Source organism: Ostrinia furnacalis, unplaced genomic scaffold, assembly GCF_004193835.3.
Source record: "Ostrinia furnacalis isolate ACB-3 unplaced genomic scaffold, ASM419383v2 OfSCF4936, whole genome shotgun sequence".
Taxonomy (NCBI): Eukaryota; Metazoa; Arthropoda; class Insecta; order Lepidoptera; family Crambidae; genus Ostrinia; species Ostrinia furnacalis.
The window spans coordinates 1,176,034-1,197,354 of NW_021135175.1; the positions used below are offsets into that span (position 1 = coordinate 1,176,034).

The window sequence follows — 21,321 nt, forward strand, 5'->3', positions numbered from 1 at the left end:
GCTACCAAAAAAAAACATACCACTTTTTTTCCCGCTAAACTAGTGGTACGCTTTTTCCCGCTAACTTCCGTTCCCGTGGGAACTTTGCAATATCCTATTGTAACTAAGCTTTAAGTTTACTAAGGTACTTGCATGCCAAATTTCAAGCGTCTATGTTAAGCGGTTTAGATTTTTCATACAAAAGAATTTTCCCGCTAATTCCCGTTTCCGTGGGAATTTCGGGAATTCTTTTCTTAGTGCACCTCTACGTCACCTAAGCTACGTCCCTTCCAAATTTCAAGTGCCTACGTTTAGCCGTTTAGGCTCTGCGTTGATATTATGTCAGTCAGGCAGTCAGTTTCTCCTTTTACATAATATTTAGATTTACAATGGCATACTTTTAAACTAGCAGAATTTCTTTTGGAAAAATTTCATTTTGAATAATATCGATTAGCATAACGTTTTATTTGGTACCATTCCACTTGGCATACTATGCAGATGGCAGTTTTTAGTTTGAAATATTTAAAATATTCTGCATAATATCGATTAGAATAACTTTTATTTAGTAACACGATTATTTGGTACCATTCCACTTGGCATACTATGCAGATGGCAGAATTTCTGCAATATTGAAAATATTCTGCATAATATCGATTGCATGACGTTTATTTAGTATATCCTGTCCAGGAATGTTGCGGAAAACTAATTGTACTAAGTGTACTGTAACTGAAAACATCATTGATAGAAAAAAAAATACATTTATTACAATGGACATCACACAAATGCAGGCAATTACATAGACTCATGACAGTGGCACATAATAATGGAAGAAGAAAAAAAAATAAATAAAAACAAGAGTAAACTGAGCAGTGCCACCCATTCACCAACAAGATGCCAACTGCAATGGGACCCCACTTTAATATATGCAGAATGACATTTTGCCAAAAGAAATTCTGCTATTTTAAAAGTATGCCATTGTAAATTCGGACATAAACATTCTATCAAACGATAATTAATATTTATTATTTATAATTATTATGCATATTATAAATATTTTTAATTTTTAAAATAATATTGTTTAATTGTTATAAAAAAAAATTATGTACATTAACTACCAAAATAATATTATAACAATTTTCACACAATTGAAACGTTTTTGCAAATTAAGTTAAAGCCACTTTCAAACAAAAAGCCTTTTTAAAAACGTTCCAAGTACATTGGAACATTATTTTTATTTTACTCAGTCCAAAACGAATTAAAAGCATACGATCCAAATGGAATGTCACTTTTTAACATTTAAAATTAGTTATTTGTAAAACGTTCCAAAATGAATGGATCATTATTTTCATTGTATTCAGTCCAAAACGAATTAAAACATAACGTTCCAAATGGAATGTAACATTTTAAGATTTTATTTAGATCTTTTGGATCGTTTTATCATTTGGACCGCTTAATTATTTCATTAATTATTGTCGTAAGAGAGTCAGTGTCTTCAGCACTAGATAGGGCCACCCAAAATACCTAGCTTGGGCTCAAAAACTCAATTTTGACCACCTTGTGGGTTGGAACGTTGTAGCATAACTACGTCCAAATATCTAAGGCCGGTTGTGTTATACTTCGCCTAAGTATTTCTGGATGAAAACTACGTTGTTTATCATTTTCCCGCTGCTTATTTTGAGCCTTTATATAATGTGAAAGTATATTTATTTACGTGTTGTTCTTCCAGGCGGGCCAACAACGGCTGGGCGGCGCGCAGTCGCAGTATTTGTTCCCGCACGTCAGCCAGAGTGCGCCGGGATCGCCAGGTACCTAACAAGTTTCACAAACAAACTTACATAAATTAACACAAAGTGTATACGATACAAAGGTCCAGTATCTCTAGAATTAACTACTTTCTTCTTCGAATCGTTTGCGTATTCGACAAAATTCGATACTCAACCTTCGAATTAAACGATAACGTGACAATTTTGGTTCTCAAAATAAGTTTCTTGCAACCATTTTTAATACTAAGTTCACTTTACGACACGTTCACAAGGGCGCTGTTGTAGTTTTGGTACTAAATCTTTTGATGGCAATTCGAATACGCAAACGATTCGATCTCGAAAGTTTTTCGTGCTACTACAGAATATATTACAAACATGCACACGCATGCGTCGGCAGCGTACCTTTGCAGTGACACAGTATGCCGCGAAACGAATGAACACACACATTAGTAGTTCGCTTCCTCAGTAGCAAGATGGCGAAATGAACGGATGTGTTTTGAAATGGATTCACAGAGGAGGCGTACTAGTAGCGACAAATCTGAAGATGTGATTTCAATTACAAATTGTGTATCTCGCTCGCGCGTAATTATGTTGCTGTCGCGCTCGCACACTCACTGCGGGCGCGCGTCGCACAGTCGCGACAGCAATATAATTACGCGCGAGCGATAAGGATGCGTACCTTGGGGTCATTGGACAAAATTCTACGTGCTCACGGACCAGGCTTTAGCTGTTCTTAATGAGAGCTTCTTCCAGGCCACGGGCTGTCGTACACGCCGAGCGGCAGCGGGCTGGTGGTGGCGGGCCACCAGATCACCGTCGTCACCAACGGCGCCGGCGGCGAGCGCGAGGGTGAGACCACCTTGTTGTTGTTGTTGCTGAGAGGAAACCATCTTTGTCACGCGCGGACTTGGACCACCGACCACGGCTCCCGTTGCAAGCCGCTAGCCGCACACGTGTAACGAGGGGCGATAAGCGAGTCAAGTGGCCGTGACACGCCAAAGGTGGCGGCCACTCGTGACTCAGTGCAAGCATATTCCAAATTGTAGCGGCTACGGAGCACTCGTATCTTTTGATTGCACGATACCAAAGGACGCGGTTCACGACTATCACCAGAAAATTACCTTACCATTAATCCACTGCCGGATTAATGCTCGTTTTCACCATCAATCCCTAATTTTTAAATGACCTCTATGGTAACACTTATCAGGGATTTTGTTTTCATAGGGGTCACTTAAAAATTAGGGATCGTTGGTGAAAACGAGCATTAGACTACCTGATGGTGCGTCCACACTGGGCGAACGGGCTCGCGCGGCACGCTGGTCATCCTGCTCACTCTGCTCTTGAGTGAGCAGGATGTTAAGTTTGCCGCGCGAGCCCATTCGCCCAGTCTGGACGCACCATAATGCTAACCGGCTATTCTAAAAAAACCGCCACTACCCGAGTATGTCGTCGCTTCATCTTGCTGACAGGCGTTCCACGCTGTATCATGTAAAGAGTCATTATCATCATCATCAACAGCCCTTTACAGTCCACTGCTGGACTATGAGCCTCCTCCACTATAGTGGAGGGTTTTGCCACAATCTCCACACTTGGCAGGAGGGTTGGAGATCGCAGTTTAAAAGATTGATGTTTTTCAGAGAGCGCTGCTGCCTGTTCTCTGTTTGATGTGTAGTCCCTAAATTGCCTCTTACGAACGCCGCGGGAAGAGTAGGGGTTGGTGACAAATGTATTTCCACTCTGCCGTCACCACACGGCTTGTAATGTAAAGAGTATCTCATCACTATTACTTCAGCCGTAGGACGTCCACTACTGCTGAACATAGGCCTCCCCCAATGACTTCCATACCGACCGTTTGGCAGCGGCCTGCGTCCAGCGCCTTCCAGCTACCTTTATGATGTCGGTCCACCTTATGGGTGGACGTCCCACGCTTCGTTTTCCAGTACACGGTCTCCACTCCATTACCTCGCAAAGGAGTATCTAATCTTAAGTAATCTTATAAGATCGTTTGTCCACAGAGAAATATGTTGTCGGCACGACGACGGGAGGAAACTTGGTGTCCATTCAGGAGGAGGAGGTGCCCTCGGGCGTGGTCATCCACCAGCACTCGCCCTACTATGCGTGAGTAATTAGCATAGTATATTCTACCTTATTATTGTGGTACACTCGGTGCACATTGCTACCAGGAAACTCGTTTCTATTAAGCCACAGCACACACACTACTCTAAGTAGCATCGGTGATTTAGCTTTTTAGATGCTAAATGCAGCAATCACACATTCCACACCCACTCTAAAATCGCCAGATCTGGCGATTGGGTCGTTTTTTTAAGGTTCGACGTAAGGACAATATTCGTTAAAACGCGTGGTTCATATACTGCGTGCAAACGCATAAAGTGGCGATGCTGTATCGACAGGCCTCCGTCACTCGCCTATGCCGGCCGAGATAATTACCTACAGCCCGCGACAACTTCAAGTTGCAAATCAGTCCGGGCCGCCACGCGCCTGTTTGCACACGCGTATCTATACACGCTCGGTCGATCATAGTCGCAATCAAGGTTTATTGTTCCAACAGCACTGTTATTCTTCTTATACTTTAGAGATGGTACGATTATACAAACTCCACTAGATTAAAGTTTTCTAATCGTAAATACAATAAATGCTTCTTAAAATTAAGTTTTTATTTATTTTACTTTGCTCATACAACCCTGACGCTTGAGCGGTGACGTAGATCAATTCTAAACACAAAAAAAATGCGCTCTTGTGAGCGTAGCAGTAAGGTGCGATTTCAAATGCACCATGTGCGTTGGATATTTTGCATTATTATTACCGTTAAAATGTCGGCATCTGATCCTACACAAAGGAGTGCAATTTCTGTTGCTACTATTATGTATTCTGTGGTATCGATACTGGCTCAAAATCGCCGATTGCCGATGTTAAAAGTAGCATGGTGCTATAAGCAAAGCTAAGCCAACTCGGCGAGCTCACAAGGTTCTTGCACAAAATGGGTATGAGCAGAAGACAATCTACATACAAAGTGCAGTCGGGCAACGCTCACTGACACGATATCGCCAATAAATCAATCGCAAACCAGTCTAAATGAGTGCGAGCGCGAATGCCTTGCTATCTTCACTTCACTTGTTTTGGCATACACAGTTCACACAGGTGATTGTCTTCTGTTTGTATCTATACTCAACATCAAATAAAACTTTAAAGTTTAAAGATTTTCTTCTGACACAATCATTGTGCCCCAACAATATTGGTGTTATTTGAAAGCCCAATCCTTAAAGAAAAACACATTTAATTTCTTAATAAATGATTAACATATACCATAAATGTGACTTGAAAAAAGCCTCACTTTGGGCTCACCTCTGGGATCAATTGGACCAATTTTATGGTTATAAAATCAAATAATGATCACACTTGTCTTCTTTAAGGACAGCGATTGGAATAAATTGGATTGGATAGCGATTAATCCCAACTTAACAGTTTTATAGCCATAAAATAGTGTCTGAGTTTCTTGCGCTGCTTCTTTTGAGCACTGGCCCATTTATTGTCCTGAAGTGCAGTGGTAGGGTTAATACTGGGACATGTAAAAGTGCTTTTTTAAAGCCTACTTACAGAAATAAATGAGTTTTTTAAAGTTGGCTTAAGAGTAAATACCTATTTTCTAAAGACACATTTTTGGGGTAAAAACCTTTCCTATAATGAAATAAAGTTTAGAACTAGGCTTTAAAATGGTGCCAATATTGGTGGGAAGTGGGGATGCATACGTTTGAAAGTACTAGTCGCGGGAGGTGCGATTTATTTGATGCCGAGTGTATTTTGTGGTTCTTGCCACGCGTTATTACAAGTTGATTGTGTTTGTTTGCAGGGGCAACTACGGCGGCGGCGCCGGTGACTGCGGCGCGCTGGGCGGCGAGCTCGTGATCGAGGAGGCGCCGCTCGAGCCGCCGGTCAAGCGCCACAGGCACCACAACGTGAGTAGAGACAGAGTAAATACAAATGAGTAGGTCATCTTCATAGAAACGCACCGAGCGCGGTTTGTATGTGAGCGCGCCAATACGTATGCGGCGCGCACGCACACACTGACAAAATTCGGCGCAACCACGGCTGGCTCCCCGCTAATCCCCGCTAAATTTTGACAGTGTGTGCGTGTGCACACGTGTTGGCGCGCTCACATACAAACCGCGCCCGTGCGTTTCTATGAAGATGACCTACTCATTTGTATTTACTCTGGTAGAGAGAAGAGCTCTAGCGTGCCTGCTAAAGTCCGGTCGCCGAGCAGATAGAACTTCGTACAATGACCCCAAGCTACTTATCCTTCTTCATCATCATCATCATCTCAGCCATAGAACGTCCACTGCTGAACATAGGCCTCCCCCAATGCTTTCTATGTTGCTCAAGCGGCCTGCGTCCAGCGCTTCCCTGCTACCTTTACAATGTCGTCGGTCCACCTTTTGGGTGGACGTCCCACGCTGCGTTTTCCGGTACGCTCATCCTTCTTGCTCGTGCGAAAATTTATTAAAATTACGAAATTCTATCTGCTCGGTGACCGGACTTTACTCTTCCTAGTTGCATTCTTAGTGCCACTGATTTATGCTAGGAATCCTTAGACCTTATCGCCACTGGTCTAGCCATTCTTCAAACCTTAGGATTCTTCAAATCTCAGCCAGCCAGGGGCGCCTAGACGAAGTAACATTCGTGACGACGTTATTTCAAGAGCGGGTTTGCTGTCCAGACTAACCACAGACGACTTTCTATCGTTTGAGAAATAGTAATGTCAATTAACATCAGTTGTTGATTCATTGTTCATTATGTTCAGTTACGTCGTGTCGTATAATTACGTCACTCTTTCGTCACGTTATTGTTGTATTCTACTCGCTGGCTGCTTGTCACTTTCAGCGTTAAACCTGGTGAGAAACAGGGATCAGGCAACGAGTACTCCAGTGGTCCTGAAACTTTATTGGCATGTGGACATTTGAAATAAGAACATTATTAGAGCAATCCACCCATTGTTTCTGTATTGAGATTGATTCTAATTAAGTCATAGGCTTACTTCGTATTTAAATAGAAGATGGGCACATTCAAGCTAAAAATCTCAACTCTTGGGGGTTAGACCTATGTATTTAAGGTCTAACCCCCAAGAGTTGAGATTTTAGCCTAAGAACTCATGGCGCGGTTGTAATCCGGTCCCGCGCGAAAACCGCTCTATCGGCGGGCGACCATTTTGTTCCAGTGACTTAGCACGCGGCGTGAATTCTTAGGATAATCGCGCAAATAACCGCTTCCGTGAGTTTTGAAATAAAACCGCAATTCCACAACCGCCGCGGGCGCGGGTGAAAATCGCGCCGTGAGTTCTTAGCCATACTCGGACACTAAACTCCTCCATTACCTTGCAGATGTCCGACCTAGAAGACCGGCGCGCGTATTGACAGGGCGCGCGGGCCCCGCGTGACGCGCCTCCCGCGCCGCCGCCCACGCGGCCCGCGCGCGTCTCGCGCGTAGCACTCGCGCGACGCGCCACGCGCGCCTCGAGGTAAACGCGCAAGCTCGTTGCATCCCATGTTTCTGCGATTTTAGGACACTATTAGTTGCTATTTACGATGTTTATTGATATGTTTCGGAAAATTGTCAGGGAGGTAGTTTAGAGCCAGGAGAAGGACATGGGATACTTTTTATCCCGTTCGAAATAAAAAAAAAGTCTGCTTATTTATTGCCATTAAGGCGGAACAAAGCCGGGTCAGCTAGTTAGTTGCTATTCACGAAGTTTATTGATGTTTCGAACTCCTATGTTCTTCTGATTAATTTCGTTGCGGGTCCAATGACAGTTCAACTTTGACAACAACAAACNGCCACACAGGAGTTGCAGTGGTGGGAACGAAAGGTGGGAATAGTCGCGTTGATATGTCTCTCTGCTACACTACTCGCGAAGTTGATCGAAGTAGATGTCCCGTTGATATGTCTCTCTGCTACACTACTCGCGAAGTTGATCGAAGTAGATAATGTGGGCCTTCGCTACACTATCTGCGATATTGATCGAAGTAGATAGTGTGTGCCTCTGCTGCACTATTTGCGAACTTGATCGAAGTAGATAGTGTGAGGCGTGGGCCTGCGCTACACTACTCGCGAAGTTGATCGTTGTAATGTGGGCACGCACTTCACTTCGCTTCGGGCAACTTCGCCTCGCCTCGCCCCAATTCCGATTGTTGTTACTATTGCAGCCGAGTCAAAGGGCTGAAGTTTGAACACGAAGTGTCTGAATACACTAATCTACTTATTCGGTACTTCGATGAAGTTCGTTATTCACTTCGAGTAAGCGAAGTAGTGTAGTGGAGGCAAAACAAGTTTTCTGTAATTTTCTAAAAGTACGCTCCGACTTAACTGTGTAGAATAGACATAATTTAGTCATTAATACAAAATATAAGAATTTTACCTTCTGAAAAGATACATCGAAAGTACAACGCTAAATTATTTTTCTGCAACAAAAGTCATTGTTAGTTTATTGAGACTAAAAGTATCATAAATACGGTGTAAGTAGATGGTGGAATTTTCATTCGTGGACACGGGAAATAAAATGACTCTTATCAAATGGATTGATCAATATTGTTCTAATACGACGCGTACTTTCCATCGTCTGCTTAGTCCGTTCCTATCCTGAAAGATAAGGCAAGGCTACATCTAGCGTTTGCCTATTTATGACAAATTATATTAGAATCGTTGGTTTTAACTCCATCAGCGTGGTTAGTGAGGCCTTAGCCTTATTATTACAAATTGTCTAGTCGGTATAAGTGATTTGGCTGTCGTTTTGGTTGTAGTACTTATAATTAAAATTTTACCAACTGAACCAATTGAAATTCAACCAATCACGGCAGTCTGATCATTTGAACTTGGCTTGGATAAAATCTAAATATATTTCTCATTTACTCGTTCTATTACTTTTATAGTATTCGTTTCATAAATTAAATAATTAAATGGTATATTTATAATTATGCATGTAAACATAAAGAGATATTGCTATTTGTAACTGTAACATACGACAATACACGAATTATGATAAAACAAGCTAGTGCATGCTTAAAACTTCCTCATACCTGCAGTCAGGCAATATACCTACTTTAATTATCTGTTATTAGCATGATTTTTCTTTTGTGGCATGTTGATTACACAAGTCTTTGATTTTACTTGATAATTGTTATATCATAAGCATTCTCGAAGTAGCATTAACTATTGACACCTCAAATAAGAAAAGTAAATCGCAGAAACATGGGGTCTCTTGTAGGGAAGTGTAAAATCTTAGCAATAATTCGTAAGGAGTGATCGATTGGACAAGTGAAAACATTGGTGAGACGGCTCGCGAGAGCTCGGCGGGTGACGAGTTAGACCTTAACGTGCTAAGAATAAAGTGTTGTTTCGAGTGGTACCTTTTAAGTTTTATGATAAGTAATGCAGTAGGATATATACTTTTCGTTTTTAGTTTTTTAAACTCACACGAGCTTTAAGGGCCCGGGATACCCGAGCCCTTAGTCCCGAGTCGGGAGTGCGCGTTGAACTGACACGTTTGACGTCGAAACGTCACTTTGACAGATTGAGTTTTTAATCGTACGCTTGCAGACTATGTATGGCCAGCTTCAAAAATACAACCGATTGTAACCCTTTAGATGTATTCGCTAAGTATGAAATTAATTAAACAAAGTTAACTTTTTTAACAGGAATTTTTGAAGCTGGCGCTAACATTTCGATAATGAATTAATAAGTGCAATGAATAAAATGTAATTTAAGTTTAGTTAAAATAAAAATATGTAACCTATCATTGTTACTTATTTACACTACTTAAATGACAGAACTCACTAGTTGTACGCTGCGGGTTCATGATGCGTGTCTTTTGTATTCTGTGGCCGACCACAGACTAATGAACTTATAGGTAGACCAAAAAGTTGATTGAAAAAGTTTGATTTTTGCTGTTGTTGACGAAGTAGAATAACGTCTACGATATCTGAAGTGAACATAATTTTCATTTTTTTTATGTAACAGTTATTTTTTTCTTGGAAATAATTATAATACAACAGTTTTCTTTGATAAATCATTTGTTTGATAAATAGATGTCGGTGGAACTTCCGAAATTATAAATTACATTAAAACTTCAATTTTTTAATAAAAACACGGATTTAATCCTGCTAAAGGCAGATAATCCATTTAAGGTTAAAAAATAATGAACATTTTAACTTCCTTGTCCGATTAAAGGTTTAATTAATTTTCAATTAAACGGCATCCTGAATTAATATTATTTGAAACGTAGCTTCATTCATATTCTCAAAATATTTAATTAAAATTTAATAAATTGTAAAATTAACCATTTGTTAGTGAATAACTTATGTGGTTATTCGGTATTGTTTCAAGATGCGTTTGTAGGAATGCATTGAACGAATTTATATCGGAGTACAACATAATTTACCATATTTAACCCTTTGGATCGACCATTTATAGGAAAATTTACATTTAATCTAAATATATCACACTGTTGATGTTGTTTGACTCTCATTTTCTTTAGAACAGTAGAAGTGTTAGTTATAAAATTAATAACAAAATTAATCAAAATAAAATATAATTCGGTACTTATGTAACTGTTGAAAGATTCGAGAGAATTTGAAATATTAATTACTGAATTCAAAAGTAAATATGGCCTCTAATATCAAAGATATTTGTACACAGACATAGTATTTGTAGCTTTCCTATTAGTTGCCGTGAAACATGCTTACTTATTTATTCCCATTGTTACCCGTAAAGTTCCCGGAAAAAAATCCAGGTCGGGAATATTCCTGTAATATTTTCATTGACTGGAAATATATTTGGGAAATGCATCGTCCATTAATTTTGTGAGAGCAACATTAATATCGTGAAATTTGAATATAAAACTAGCGATTTACATTTTGTTCGTCAGATCACGACCTAGTTTATAGTCTTGAGTTGTTTTTCATAATAGAAAAGTAGAAGTTTCGTTTTAAAACAATAGTTCCTTTATTTTGCCACGTGAACCTTAATATAGTTAGATATTCGTAATTGGTGTATATTAAGGATATTCATTACGTTATACATTATCTCATGACCGTTTAAACATTTTTCATAACAAGTGTATGACGTATCCCTAATATGGACTAAAGAATTAGAAATAATGCTCAATATTAATGCTGCCTGCGCTCGTGTGAAACTTCGAGTTTCTTGTGGTAAAGATAATAAACAACTTATGTCATTATACTGTGCCTACCAAAACAAAAGTCCAAGGACAAATTGGTCACCCTAATTTTCGTTACTTAACACAATTTTTTTATAGAATTCGAGACCATCAAATATACTAAATTTATTAATAGCTTGACGTAAGTACAAAGTGCTTTAGTGATGCCTAAAAACAATACACGTCACTGATATAAAAATATTATCGTAGAGTCAGCAACCAAAGTATTCTAAACGTTTGTTCAACACTAAAATATTTCGACAGTGTTTCCAATTTATTGTATTTGTAAGTGCTGTGTGTCAGTAAACAATGATTTTAAGAGTTTATGGCCCATCAGTCGACACTACAAAAGTAATTTTCAACACCAACTGGGTGAAACTACAGTCATTTTGTTTAGGCGTTCATATTTACGTACCAATAACCGTCACGCGCAGTTTGGGCCACACGTAAAATGTAACGGCGGCCAATATGGCGCGAGCGAATCGCTTGGTCGAGGAAAATACATAAAATAACGCGTAACGGACCGTATCTTATTATGTTACATAAATATTGTCAACATAAGACGTTATGATGTTAAAGTAAAGATTACATAATGATATAGGTACTTGCGTATTTTTTTATTGGCAATCAGAACAAGATATATTTAAGCCTGATTGGTGTTAGTATTGAAGTTCAACCAATCCCAATCTTGAGTCTGAATTGAGTTTCAAATATAGTTTCACAATAATAAAATACTGAAGCTAGATAGATGGATGGAAATACCATTCGTTTTCGCTTTCGTTCCGATACGTCTAAAGTTGTAATGATCTATGCCACAAGAAAGTCGTTAATAAAAAAAGTTATTTTTGTAACCAATATTTAAGCAACCAAGACACCAATTTAATAATAGTCATAGTAAATAAATAGGAAGTTGATGCACCGCGATTTTTTGTTCTTAGTTAGGGTGGGTGCACCAGTCCCACACCAGGAACCAGTAGTACACCATTTCTAATTTCACATCAAAATATTAACAATCTGTCGAATTTCCCGCCACTTTTGTTACGTTTGGTAGCACTGCCGTACTTCTACCAATCATTAGTCTAAATGAAAGCGACAAACACGACTTGGTACGATCTGGTCAACCTTAGGCACATTGCGACTTTCCACATTGATTGTTAAATAAAAATAAACCTTACAGCTATTAAGAAAATTGGAATAAGCTACTTGATTCTATGATAGACAAGGAGTAGTTAATTCTTTTTTTTGCAATGATTGTTGTAATAATTGAGTCACAATATCAAAATTACTTTTAAAATATCGCTTATTTACTGGTACACCCACCCTACGTTAAAATACTTTTTCTGAAGAAAACTTTTTTAACTCACATTGATATATTTGTCTCAATATACCTAGGCACCGTTCGTTAAATTTCAGCTTAGTAATACATCTCTATTACAGTTGTGTTATAGGGTTTCCGCAATGCAAGTAGGATAAATTGTCTATTGAAAAGTCACTGTAGCACCTATAGCTTTAAATAAATTCGTTTAAAATACATTGAAACTTACCCTTCTCCCAATTACCTGGATACGTTTTAGTATCCTTAGTATCCGACAAAAATACAAAACTTAAAGCACCCTTACCAACAACTGTGAGAGATGTCCCAATCTTATGTTGCAACAATTTGTTGTTGTCGAAATGTATCACATTAAATTCGATGTCAATGCGCCTTTAATTTTGCAAAGTGTAAACACGCCTTAAATATATCAACATTAGTTAGTAAGTTGGATTTTAAGCTTTATTTATGCAATGATAATAAAATATGTCGATCAAATTCGTTTAGCACGAGATTCGCTGGTTTACCAAACATGATAGGTGACTAACCTCGAATAATTACCGCACGGTGCGATTGTATTTAGTTTACAATTAATAATAAATGTGTAATTCTCAATATTCTTATTACCATGTCTGTATTATCTATTGTATCACCGTTATGTATGGGAAACTGCAAGTATATAATGTATAAGAGATGTAAAATTGCAGTAGTATAAATTATATAAAAGTTGAATAGTTAGGAATAGTGAAAAGACATGTTTGATAAGCGAGCGAAAATAGCTGTTTTAAACCCTTGTGATTTAGTTTAGAGCTCCTGTCACTTAACGTTAATAACTCGGTTTAGGTGTACAAAAATATTATAATATCTATAAAACAATAATAATTAAAATTGTAAACTAATATATCGTGTAGTACCGCTATACAATATGGTAGATAGTCCAGTGACCACGACGACGCACTTAGTATGTATTTTAGCATTTAAATATTATATTTGTGAATTATGTTTAGTGAGAGGCTTCTTTTAAATGAAACGTATCGGTTGGTCTGTGGGTTGCCCCATTATGTCTGTCTTGTCGCTGTGAAGTTAGAAGACGATTGTTCAAACAATAAATAGAAACACAATAATCTAGTGAGAAAATGTGCCTACACACATCTGTGAAGTTTGTAGGTTTTGAGTTAACCTATTAGATTTGAAATCAATGACCACATTCATTTGTTTTAGTAACTGGCAAATGTGACGTCATTGATAGTAATTCCATTCAAAAAGGTTGGCCTAGCGTAAACGTTTTTTGGCTGTGCTCAAACGAATTAAATCAATCGTTGGCGTCAATCGTCTTAGTTGCAATACAATATCTTCTCATCCCTTACGTGTTACACAAGCCAATTTACTTGTTCCAAATTAATAACAAAGCATGACACAGCAAAAACAATAATATTTCGTTGAAACGTCAAAGCTTTTCTCGTTAACGCGCCGACTAAAATATTAGCACAACGTCTTCGAATTCCCACAGTGTTTATACATTGACAGCTGTTGCGCTCGCAAATAATTTACATTCAATTTTGGTTCGGAACTACCTTCAAAGCGTTAAGAGTATAAATACAACAATTAATTTGCACAAGCCAAAATGGCTGCTCAAGCAATGACGTCATAATGGGGCACTTTAAAGGAATGTGCAAGTGGAGAGTATGGTATCTACTTCGATTCGGGAACGAGAATGATTATATTAGATTATAAGGCATTTAAAATGCTAATAGGTACTTTGTGTCTAAATAATGTAAACTAGTTTGTACGCGATACATAATTATATATATAATTTTTGTTGTGTATATGGCATACTATATAAAATAGAATGCGGGAAACGTTCCCATTCCGAGAGATATTGGTTGTTCCGGATATCCGTGTCTGATTATTTGACAAATTTTAAGAAATAAACGTATTTTATCTCCTTTAGCGGTTGGTTTCATTTCGCACCTTTCTTCAGTCTACCTTTTCTTTTTTACAGGAGTGAAGAAATGCTATAATATACAGGGTGTTAGGTAAATGGGTATATGAGCCGACACTAGCCCATGTTAACACGGTCATATAAATGGTATAGTGAAGTCAGAAAATTGATATCTTCATTTTAATTATTTTATTTTCATACAAATCGGATTTTATAAAATTAATTTTGTATGAAAATTTAAAAAATTTAAATTATACTATCAAATTTCTGACTTCACCATACCATTTATACGACCATGTTAACATGGGCTGGTGTCCGCTCATATACCCATTTACCTAACACCCTGTAGAGCTGGAAATGTTTATTTATAAACAATGAGTAGGTTATTCCACCAAAAACATTTTCATGTAAAATGTTACCAAGACGTGACCATAATGGCTCGCATTGTAAAAAAAGTTATAAGATCTCATGTAGAGTCAAGCTTCTAAGGGCTGATTTTTCAATCGTCAGATATTTTTTAACTGAAGAATAACCTTGTCATTTTGACATATTTCCCGTACTAAAACTGTCAATGTGCCAAACTTATTCTTTAGTTAAAAGTTATCCGACGGTTGAAAAATCAGCCCTAACTCTACAAGCTTAAACAAAATCTACACCTTAGTCAAAATACACTCGACAGCAAATAAATCGCACCACCCGCGACATGCATTTTCAAACGTATGTATCCCTACTTCCCACCAATATTGGCACCATTTAAAAGCCTAGTTCTAAACTTCATTTTATTAAAGGAAAGGTTTTTACCCCAAAAATGTGACTTTACAAGGATCCAGAGTCACTTCTTCAAAAAATAGGTAGTTACGCTATAGCCATTTTTTATGACTATAAAACTGTTAAGTTGGGATTAATCGCTATCCATCTGTTAAAGAGGACACGTGTGATCATTATTTGGTTTTATAACCATAAAATTTGGTCTAATTGATCCCAGAGGTGAGCCCAAAGTGAGGTCTTTTTTCAAGTCACATTTATGGTAACTATATGTTAATCATTTATTAAGAAATTAAATGTGTTTTTCTTTAAGGATATTTATTGGGCTTTCAAATAACACCAATATTGTTAGGGCACCATTATTGTGTCAAAAGAAAATCTTTAAAGTTCGCGTCGCGGGTGGTGCGATTTATTTGCTGTCGAGTGTATGTGGTAAATTCAGTTTACTACAGTGATTTCTATGTATTACATCATGAAGTAATATAAATGATCAGTGTTTGAATAAATAAAAAATGTCGACATTTCAACAAGTCTAAAGCTGAGTTGCACCATCTAACTTTAACTGTAACTATAGCGATAACCACAGATAACCGATGTATTTAGTATGGAGTTTGACAGATTTTTGAAGTTTGTCAAAGTCAAAGTAAGATGGTGCAACCCAGCCTAAGAAAAATCAAGGTATAGCCCGACCAGGAACATAAAAACCCTCGCCATGTTGCGGAAAACTAATGGTACTAATTTCTTTTAATGGCAACAGTAACTGAAAACTTCATTGACATGTCACCTTGCATGTCAGTCTATTGCTGTCAAAGTGTAAACAAACTTTATTTTAAATGTGCGCAATTGATTTTGTGAATTAAATTGCTAAAATCTTTTTATAGTCGTGAAAGAAAAGTCGTTCACAATGTGTTAAAGTATTTGTCGAAGAGAAATACCAAGGGTTCGGACAATATTTTCATTGAATAATATTTCCGACAAAGGTTGTCAAATTGACTGACATGTTTATCGCATAGTACAGTCCACTATGAAAATTAGCTGTGGTTTGTTTCAACTACCTATTTTAAAAAAAAATGTCACTTTCTAAGTGTTGAATTTTATGGAATTGGGAAAGAAGTACCGAGTTTGAAGCGTTCATGAGCAAACATTGCAGTTGAATATTCAAGTTCTGAATTTGATTATTGATGAATAATAAAATAAATCCTTCTAGCTCGATTGATGGTTTCATTTAATTTATTTAAACCAGGTTACCTATAATAATATTTTTTCGTTAATTTATGAAAACATCAAATTAGCCCGTAATCCTGAATCCTGATACATAAAGTTAGCATATTAATTTAACACAGGTACGACTGTACTCAGTGTTGCACTATCAAATGCAATTGACGCGCCTCTATGCCAGGGTTTTTATGTTCCTGGTCAGGCTATAAACAAACATTTTCACTCTCTTATTGCTATGATGACGGATATTGTCATGTTTACAAACGAATGGATGAAGAACGCAAACAACTTTTGCATTGTTGTATCAACTCAGTTGTGCCGAAATTTCCTAACAATGTTGGAACGAATCAAAATTGTTCAGTTTCATTAATAAAGTAATAAATGATTCAATTATTTCGTTATAACTGATCCGGGAAGTTCTGATAAAGTTTCTGTCTAAACAACTGACGGACGGATACAAGTTTTAACTCGTTAGCCGCTGTGTAAATTAAAGCTGAGTACACAAGTCGTGTCTAGGAATTATGTAATTATTAATCATCGTATTCACTTGGATTGTGAGTGACACAGGTTGCCAATCTACCTTATTTTTAGACACTAACTATAAATATCGTTCGTTTCAGCCGAAAAACGTCCACTGCTGGACAAAGGCATCCCTCAAGGTTTTCCACAAAGACCGGTCCTGCGCCGCCCGCATGCAGGCACCTCCCGCGACCTTCACCAGATCGTCGGTCCATCTAGTGGGAGGCCTGCCCACACTACGTTTTCCGGCTCGTGGTCGCCACTCGAGAACTTTTCTGCCCCGCCCGTACTATAACTATAACAGTAACTATAACTTTAACCGGTGTTTTTGTATAGAGTTTGACACACTTGATGTGTATGAGATGACAGTTTAAGTAACATGGTATGGTGCAACCTAGGGCCTGACTTTTCTGTTGGCTTAACAAATACATCTATGAGTCCTAAGCCTAAAAGGTTAACTTACAATTTATCCGTCGGCAAATCGTAATGATTCGGCCTAAAAGTTACAAATTGGAAATTGATCCGACACTCGATCTGGTATTTTAATAAATGTTTTATATACCCCAAATACCTAACCCAAGTGGAATCATAGTTACTCTTAGTTCGGGTAGTCGGATATTAATGAAGTTCGGTATCGCGTATAAATAAGCAATATATTGTTGCCCAGGTAAGTTTCAGCGTGCGGGGCCGGGTAGCAGAGAAAATGGCGAAAATGAGGTTTTCATTTTTCATTTTTGAGGTACTAAACAGTAAAATTAAAGGCTAAGATTTTTATTGGGCATAGTTGAGGATATTTTCTAGGGCTATTAACGGATGGAAACACGATTTGATGAAGTTGACTCGATAGAATAAATTCCCAAAGTTACCTCTATTCGTTTTCTATTTATGGTTTTATTTTAAAAATAAGCGATTTGAGATTCTAAATCTTTTACTAAACTAAAGTTCAGAAATAACTTGAGGGCTTTTAACGGATGAAATTTTTATATTGCGTCTTATTTAGTTACTATGTTAAAAAATGTGGAAAAAATCGTCCATGACGGCTTGGACAATCTCAATCAGTCGCGCGGTGGCGCTTACGGAGGACGGACGCGTGTCAGTTTTTTGGCCGTGACAGTTCGCGATTTGTCAATATTTTTGACAATGATGACTTTGATGAGTCACAGTATAATAATATCAGTGTTACTGGAGAAAGCTNTAGTCATCGGTTCTCAAAGAATATTAAATATAGATTCATATATAGCTTCGTTAGTTGTGTTTAATAAATATGGTAAATAAAAACTGCAAAAGTTTTTACACAAATTATTTTTATTTTAAATCAACATTCAAAATAAACTAAGACAAATTAACAAAACAATCAAATTCAATCGTTAATATAGGTTATGTAAATAACTCTTATTAATAGTCAGAAAAGTGTTATGTCAAAAAATATTTTTACCATTTGTTGACATCAATATTTACTTAAAAACTAAGTTTAACGCGGTTCCAAAGCGCAAGCGTCGAAGAACCGCAAACAAACTACGTCGCATATTTTTAAGGTTTACTCTCCTCTATAAATCTCTTTGTTTTAAGTTTTTTGATACAGTCTGAAAAAGTTGGTCTTTATCTGGGTCAGGTATTTCTGCACACACAAATTTATCATTATCTACTGATGACCTTGGTTTATCTTCATTTCTTAGAATAATAAGCATTATGCGCACGTGGAAGCCCACGTTTCTGAAATTCAATAGTGTAAAACCTCGCACTCGGTATTCCAAAAATATGTTTTATTGTAATGTCATCTAAAAGTTCCTCCAATTTAAGTTTAAAAATTCTGGCAATTAAATCGGGTCTATGTTCTTTTTTAGTGCCTTGTAAATTATCTAAAATTTCTTGCCAATTCGGATTGCACGTAACATTGAACACATTCATAAATCATAGAACCAACTGAATGTACTGATACTTAAATGGTGTTATTTGAAAGTGCTAAATATAAATAGTTAGTCCTGGGGGGGCTGATATTCTGTACTAAACCTGCTTGAATATTTACGTTTTTTCGGGGGTCTGCCCGCCATTTGATATGTTTTCTTTCTCTTCTTCTTCTAAAGAAATAAAATCACTGCCGACTGACAGCAGCTGTTTTTCCTTGTTGTCCAAAAAAGCATCATCACTGCTGACTGACAGTGGCTGTTTTTTCTTGTTGTCCGAAGAAGCATCATCAATCATCAATGAATCCTCGATTAGCGTCAACTCTTCGTTATCAACCTTAAAAGAGAAATATATTTATGAATAGCCAATTGAAAGCTTTAATTTAAAGATTTAATTTAAATTTTTAATGCTATATTGTGTTACTCTTATTAAACAAATTTAATAAGATGGGATGAAAAAATACACCACATGCAGGAATTGAACCTACATCCTCGACTTCTCCGTTGTCGCGCTCTTACCATCTGAGCTAACTGAGTTTAATAAGAGAAATATATTTTATTTTTAGACAAATATTCAAATAATAATAAGTATTGTAAATGTATGTAGGTGTAGGTATATCCTCCCACCTCTATATTTATTACTTTACTCAGTGACCTACACTATTAACTTACCTGAAAGTCATCAAATAAATCTTGTGATGCAGCAGAAGCAGCTTTTTGCTTTTTAGGAAAAAGGTTTCATAGTGAAGGAGTCTATTCCGTTATCAGAAAAAACGGTGCAAAAATCGTGTCTGTTTCTATATATGTTGATAACAACTCAACACAGGCTATGTATGTGGTCATTTATTATTATTTGTCGGGTTAAATAAAAAAAATATTAAGCCGCTTACCGAGTATAATGTTGTCGCATTCCACACATCGACTGCACATTTGCATTTGTTTGCAGTTTCTTACAAATATTTTGCCAATACAAAAATTGCATGTCACTGGAATTTATCACTGTGCGAAACTAAATGACATTGACATTTGAACTTCAACTTCTATGGTTATGGCTAATATTCTTTTTCTGTGGTTTAATCGGCCAATACCAGGTTTAAAGAAAAAACACATAACAAAGAGTATATAGATGAACTACACTGAAATGTCCCACCGACGACATTGACAGAAGGGCGCCACCATCTTCGTTTAACTACATGGTTTCCACTGTGGTTTCCACCGTGGCAAAAGTCGGAACTAGCGATCCGCTATTGACGGTGGCCCTCCTGTCAGTGTCAAATAAAGGACAGTTCAGTGTAGTTCTACTCTATCATAAAAATCGCGAAACGCACTGATCTCCATTTATTTATGGATCGATGACAACCCAGCAAATAGTATAAGGTTTTGGCGCTGATCGCATAGTGAGTGGATGGTGAACTACTAAAGATGGCGACAGCGGTTTGTTTGTCAGTGCCATCGGAATTTAACGAAATTCTCCATTATCCGAATTTTGCGGATATATGTTGTCGACTCAAAATCGATATTTTTTTATGCTTTGTTATTCATATAAGGTTTCGATCCAGTCTACCGTACCCCTTGACGAAATTATTAATATAGATGAAATTAAACTTAAAACTTGTATTATTAAATAGTACTAATTTTAAAAGCGTTATAATTATATCTATGTTACGGTCAAAGTGATAAATGTGAAAATCCCAACTAATATTATAAATGCGAAAGTAACTCTGTCTGTCTGTCTGTCTGTCTGTCTGTCTGTCTGTTACGCTTTCCCGCTTAAACCTCGCAACCGATTTTGATGAAATTTGGCATAGAGATAGTTTGAGTCCCGGGAAAGAACATAGGATAGTTTTTATCCCGGTTTTTGAAACAGGGACGCGCGCAATAAAGTTTTTCTGTGACAGACAAAATTCCACGCGGGCGAAGCCGCGGGCGGAAAGCTAGTTATGAATAATCGCCAGTTATTATGAATAATCACCGCATGATTTGGTAAATGTGATTAATATGAGGTCATTTATGTGTGTATAAAACTAAATAGGCGGCTTAGGGGTGGCCCAAGGGCCACCCCCGCCGCACCTTAACCTATTTTTCACTTTAAATCAAAACATTATGTTATAGGCATCATGGAAAAGTGATATTATGCAAGAAACATTAAAAACTCATTATGCCAAATTATATTAATATATGACATCAAAACGTTCAAAAGTTTGGCTGTACACGAGCACGCACGTACACAAGATGTTGTTCTCTTTTATGAAATTTGTTAGTACTAAGGTTGAATTATTAAATAATCACTGTTAAATGTGATTAATTTATCACTTTTACCGCGACTGTCGGTAATTATTCATAATAACCGGTTATTATTAATAATTTTCAATTTATCACATTAACCGTAACATCTATACTAATAATATTATAAAGAGCGCTGGAAATTGCACAAATTTTAAACCTGAAGCATCCATGCTATAAGTAATGAAAAATGACAAAAAATTATATAAAAATGTTAAAAAAGACTATAATGATGATGATAAATAAATAAAAATACTATATTTTGTTCAAATTATATGTTTTATTTTATGTGGTAGAATTTAAGTAGAATTTTAAATAGGTCTTGGTAGATTTTGGTAGATTTGAGCATCGTTTTTGGTAGATTATCTGATGAAAAAGTGGTCACACTGTTGGACAATCTCAATCAGTCG

At 37.2% G+C, this 21,321-nt stretch overlaps 1 protein-coding gene and 1 long non-coding RNA gene across 2 annotated transcripts in view; one reads left to right on the top strand and one right to left on the bottom strand.

Annotated features, from left to right (window-relative positions):
* The window catches only part of FoxK (forkhead box K), a 60,254-nt gene extending 52,704 nt beyond the window's left edge, over positions 1–7,550 (top strand). The window contains exons 8-12 of the mRNA XM_028315002.1: positions 1,706–1,784; positions 2,496–2,591; positions 3,758–3,860; positions 5,611–5,716; positions 7,139–7,550. Coding sequence (XP_028170803.1) covers positions 1,706–1,784; positions 2,496–2,591; positions 3,758–3,860; positions 5,611–5,716; positions 7,139–7,171 — 417 coding nt within the window. The 3' untranslated portion in view covers positions 7,172–7,550. The remainder of the gene's footprint in view (positions 1–1,705; positions 1,785–2,495; positions 2,592–3,757; positions 3,861–5,610; positions 5,717–7,138) is intronic.
* Positions 7,551–18,890: 11,340 nt separating this feature from the next.
* On the bottom strand, positions 18,891–19,367 carry LOC114360321 (uncharacterized). Its single transcript, XR_003656508.1, has 2 exons — positions 19,301–19,367; positions 18,891–18,965 (listed from the first exon to the last, which is right to left on the bottom strand). It is a non-coding gene; the product is annotated as an uncharacterized LOC114360321 (long non-coding RNA).
* Between the last annotated feature and the right edge of the window lie 1,954 nt (positions 19,368–21,321).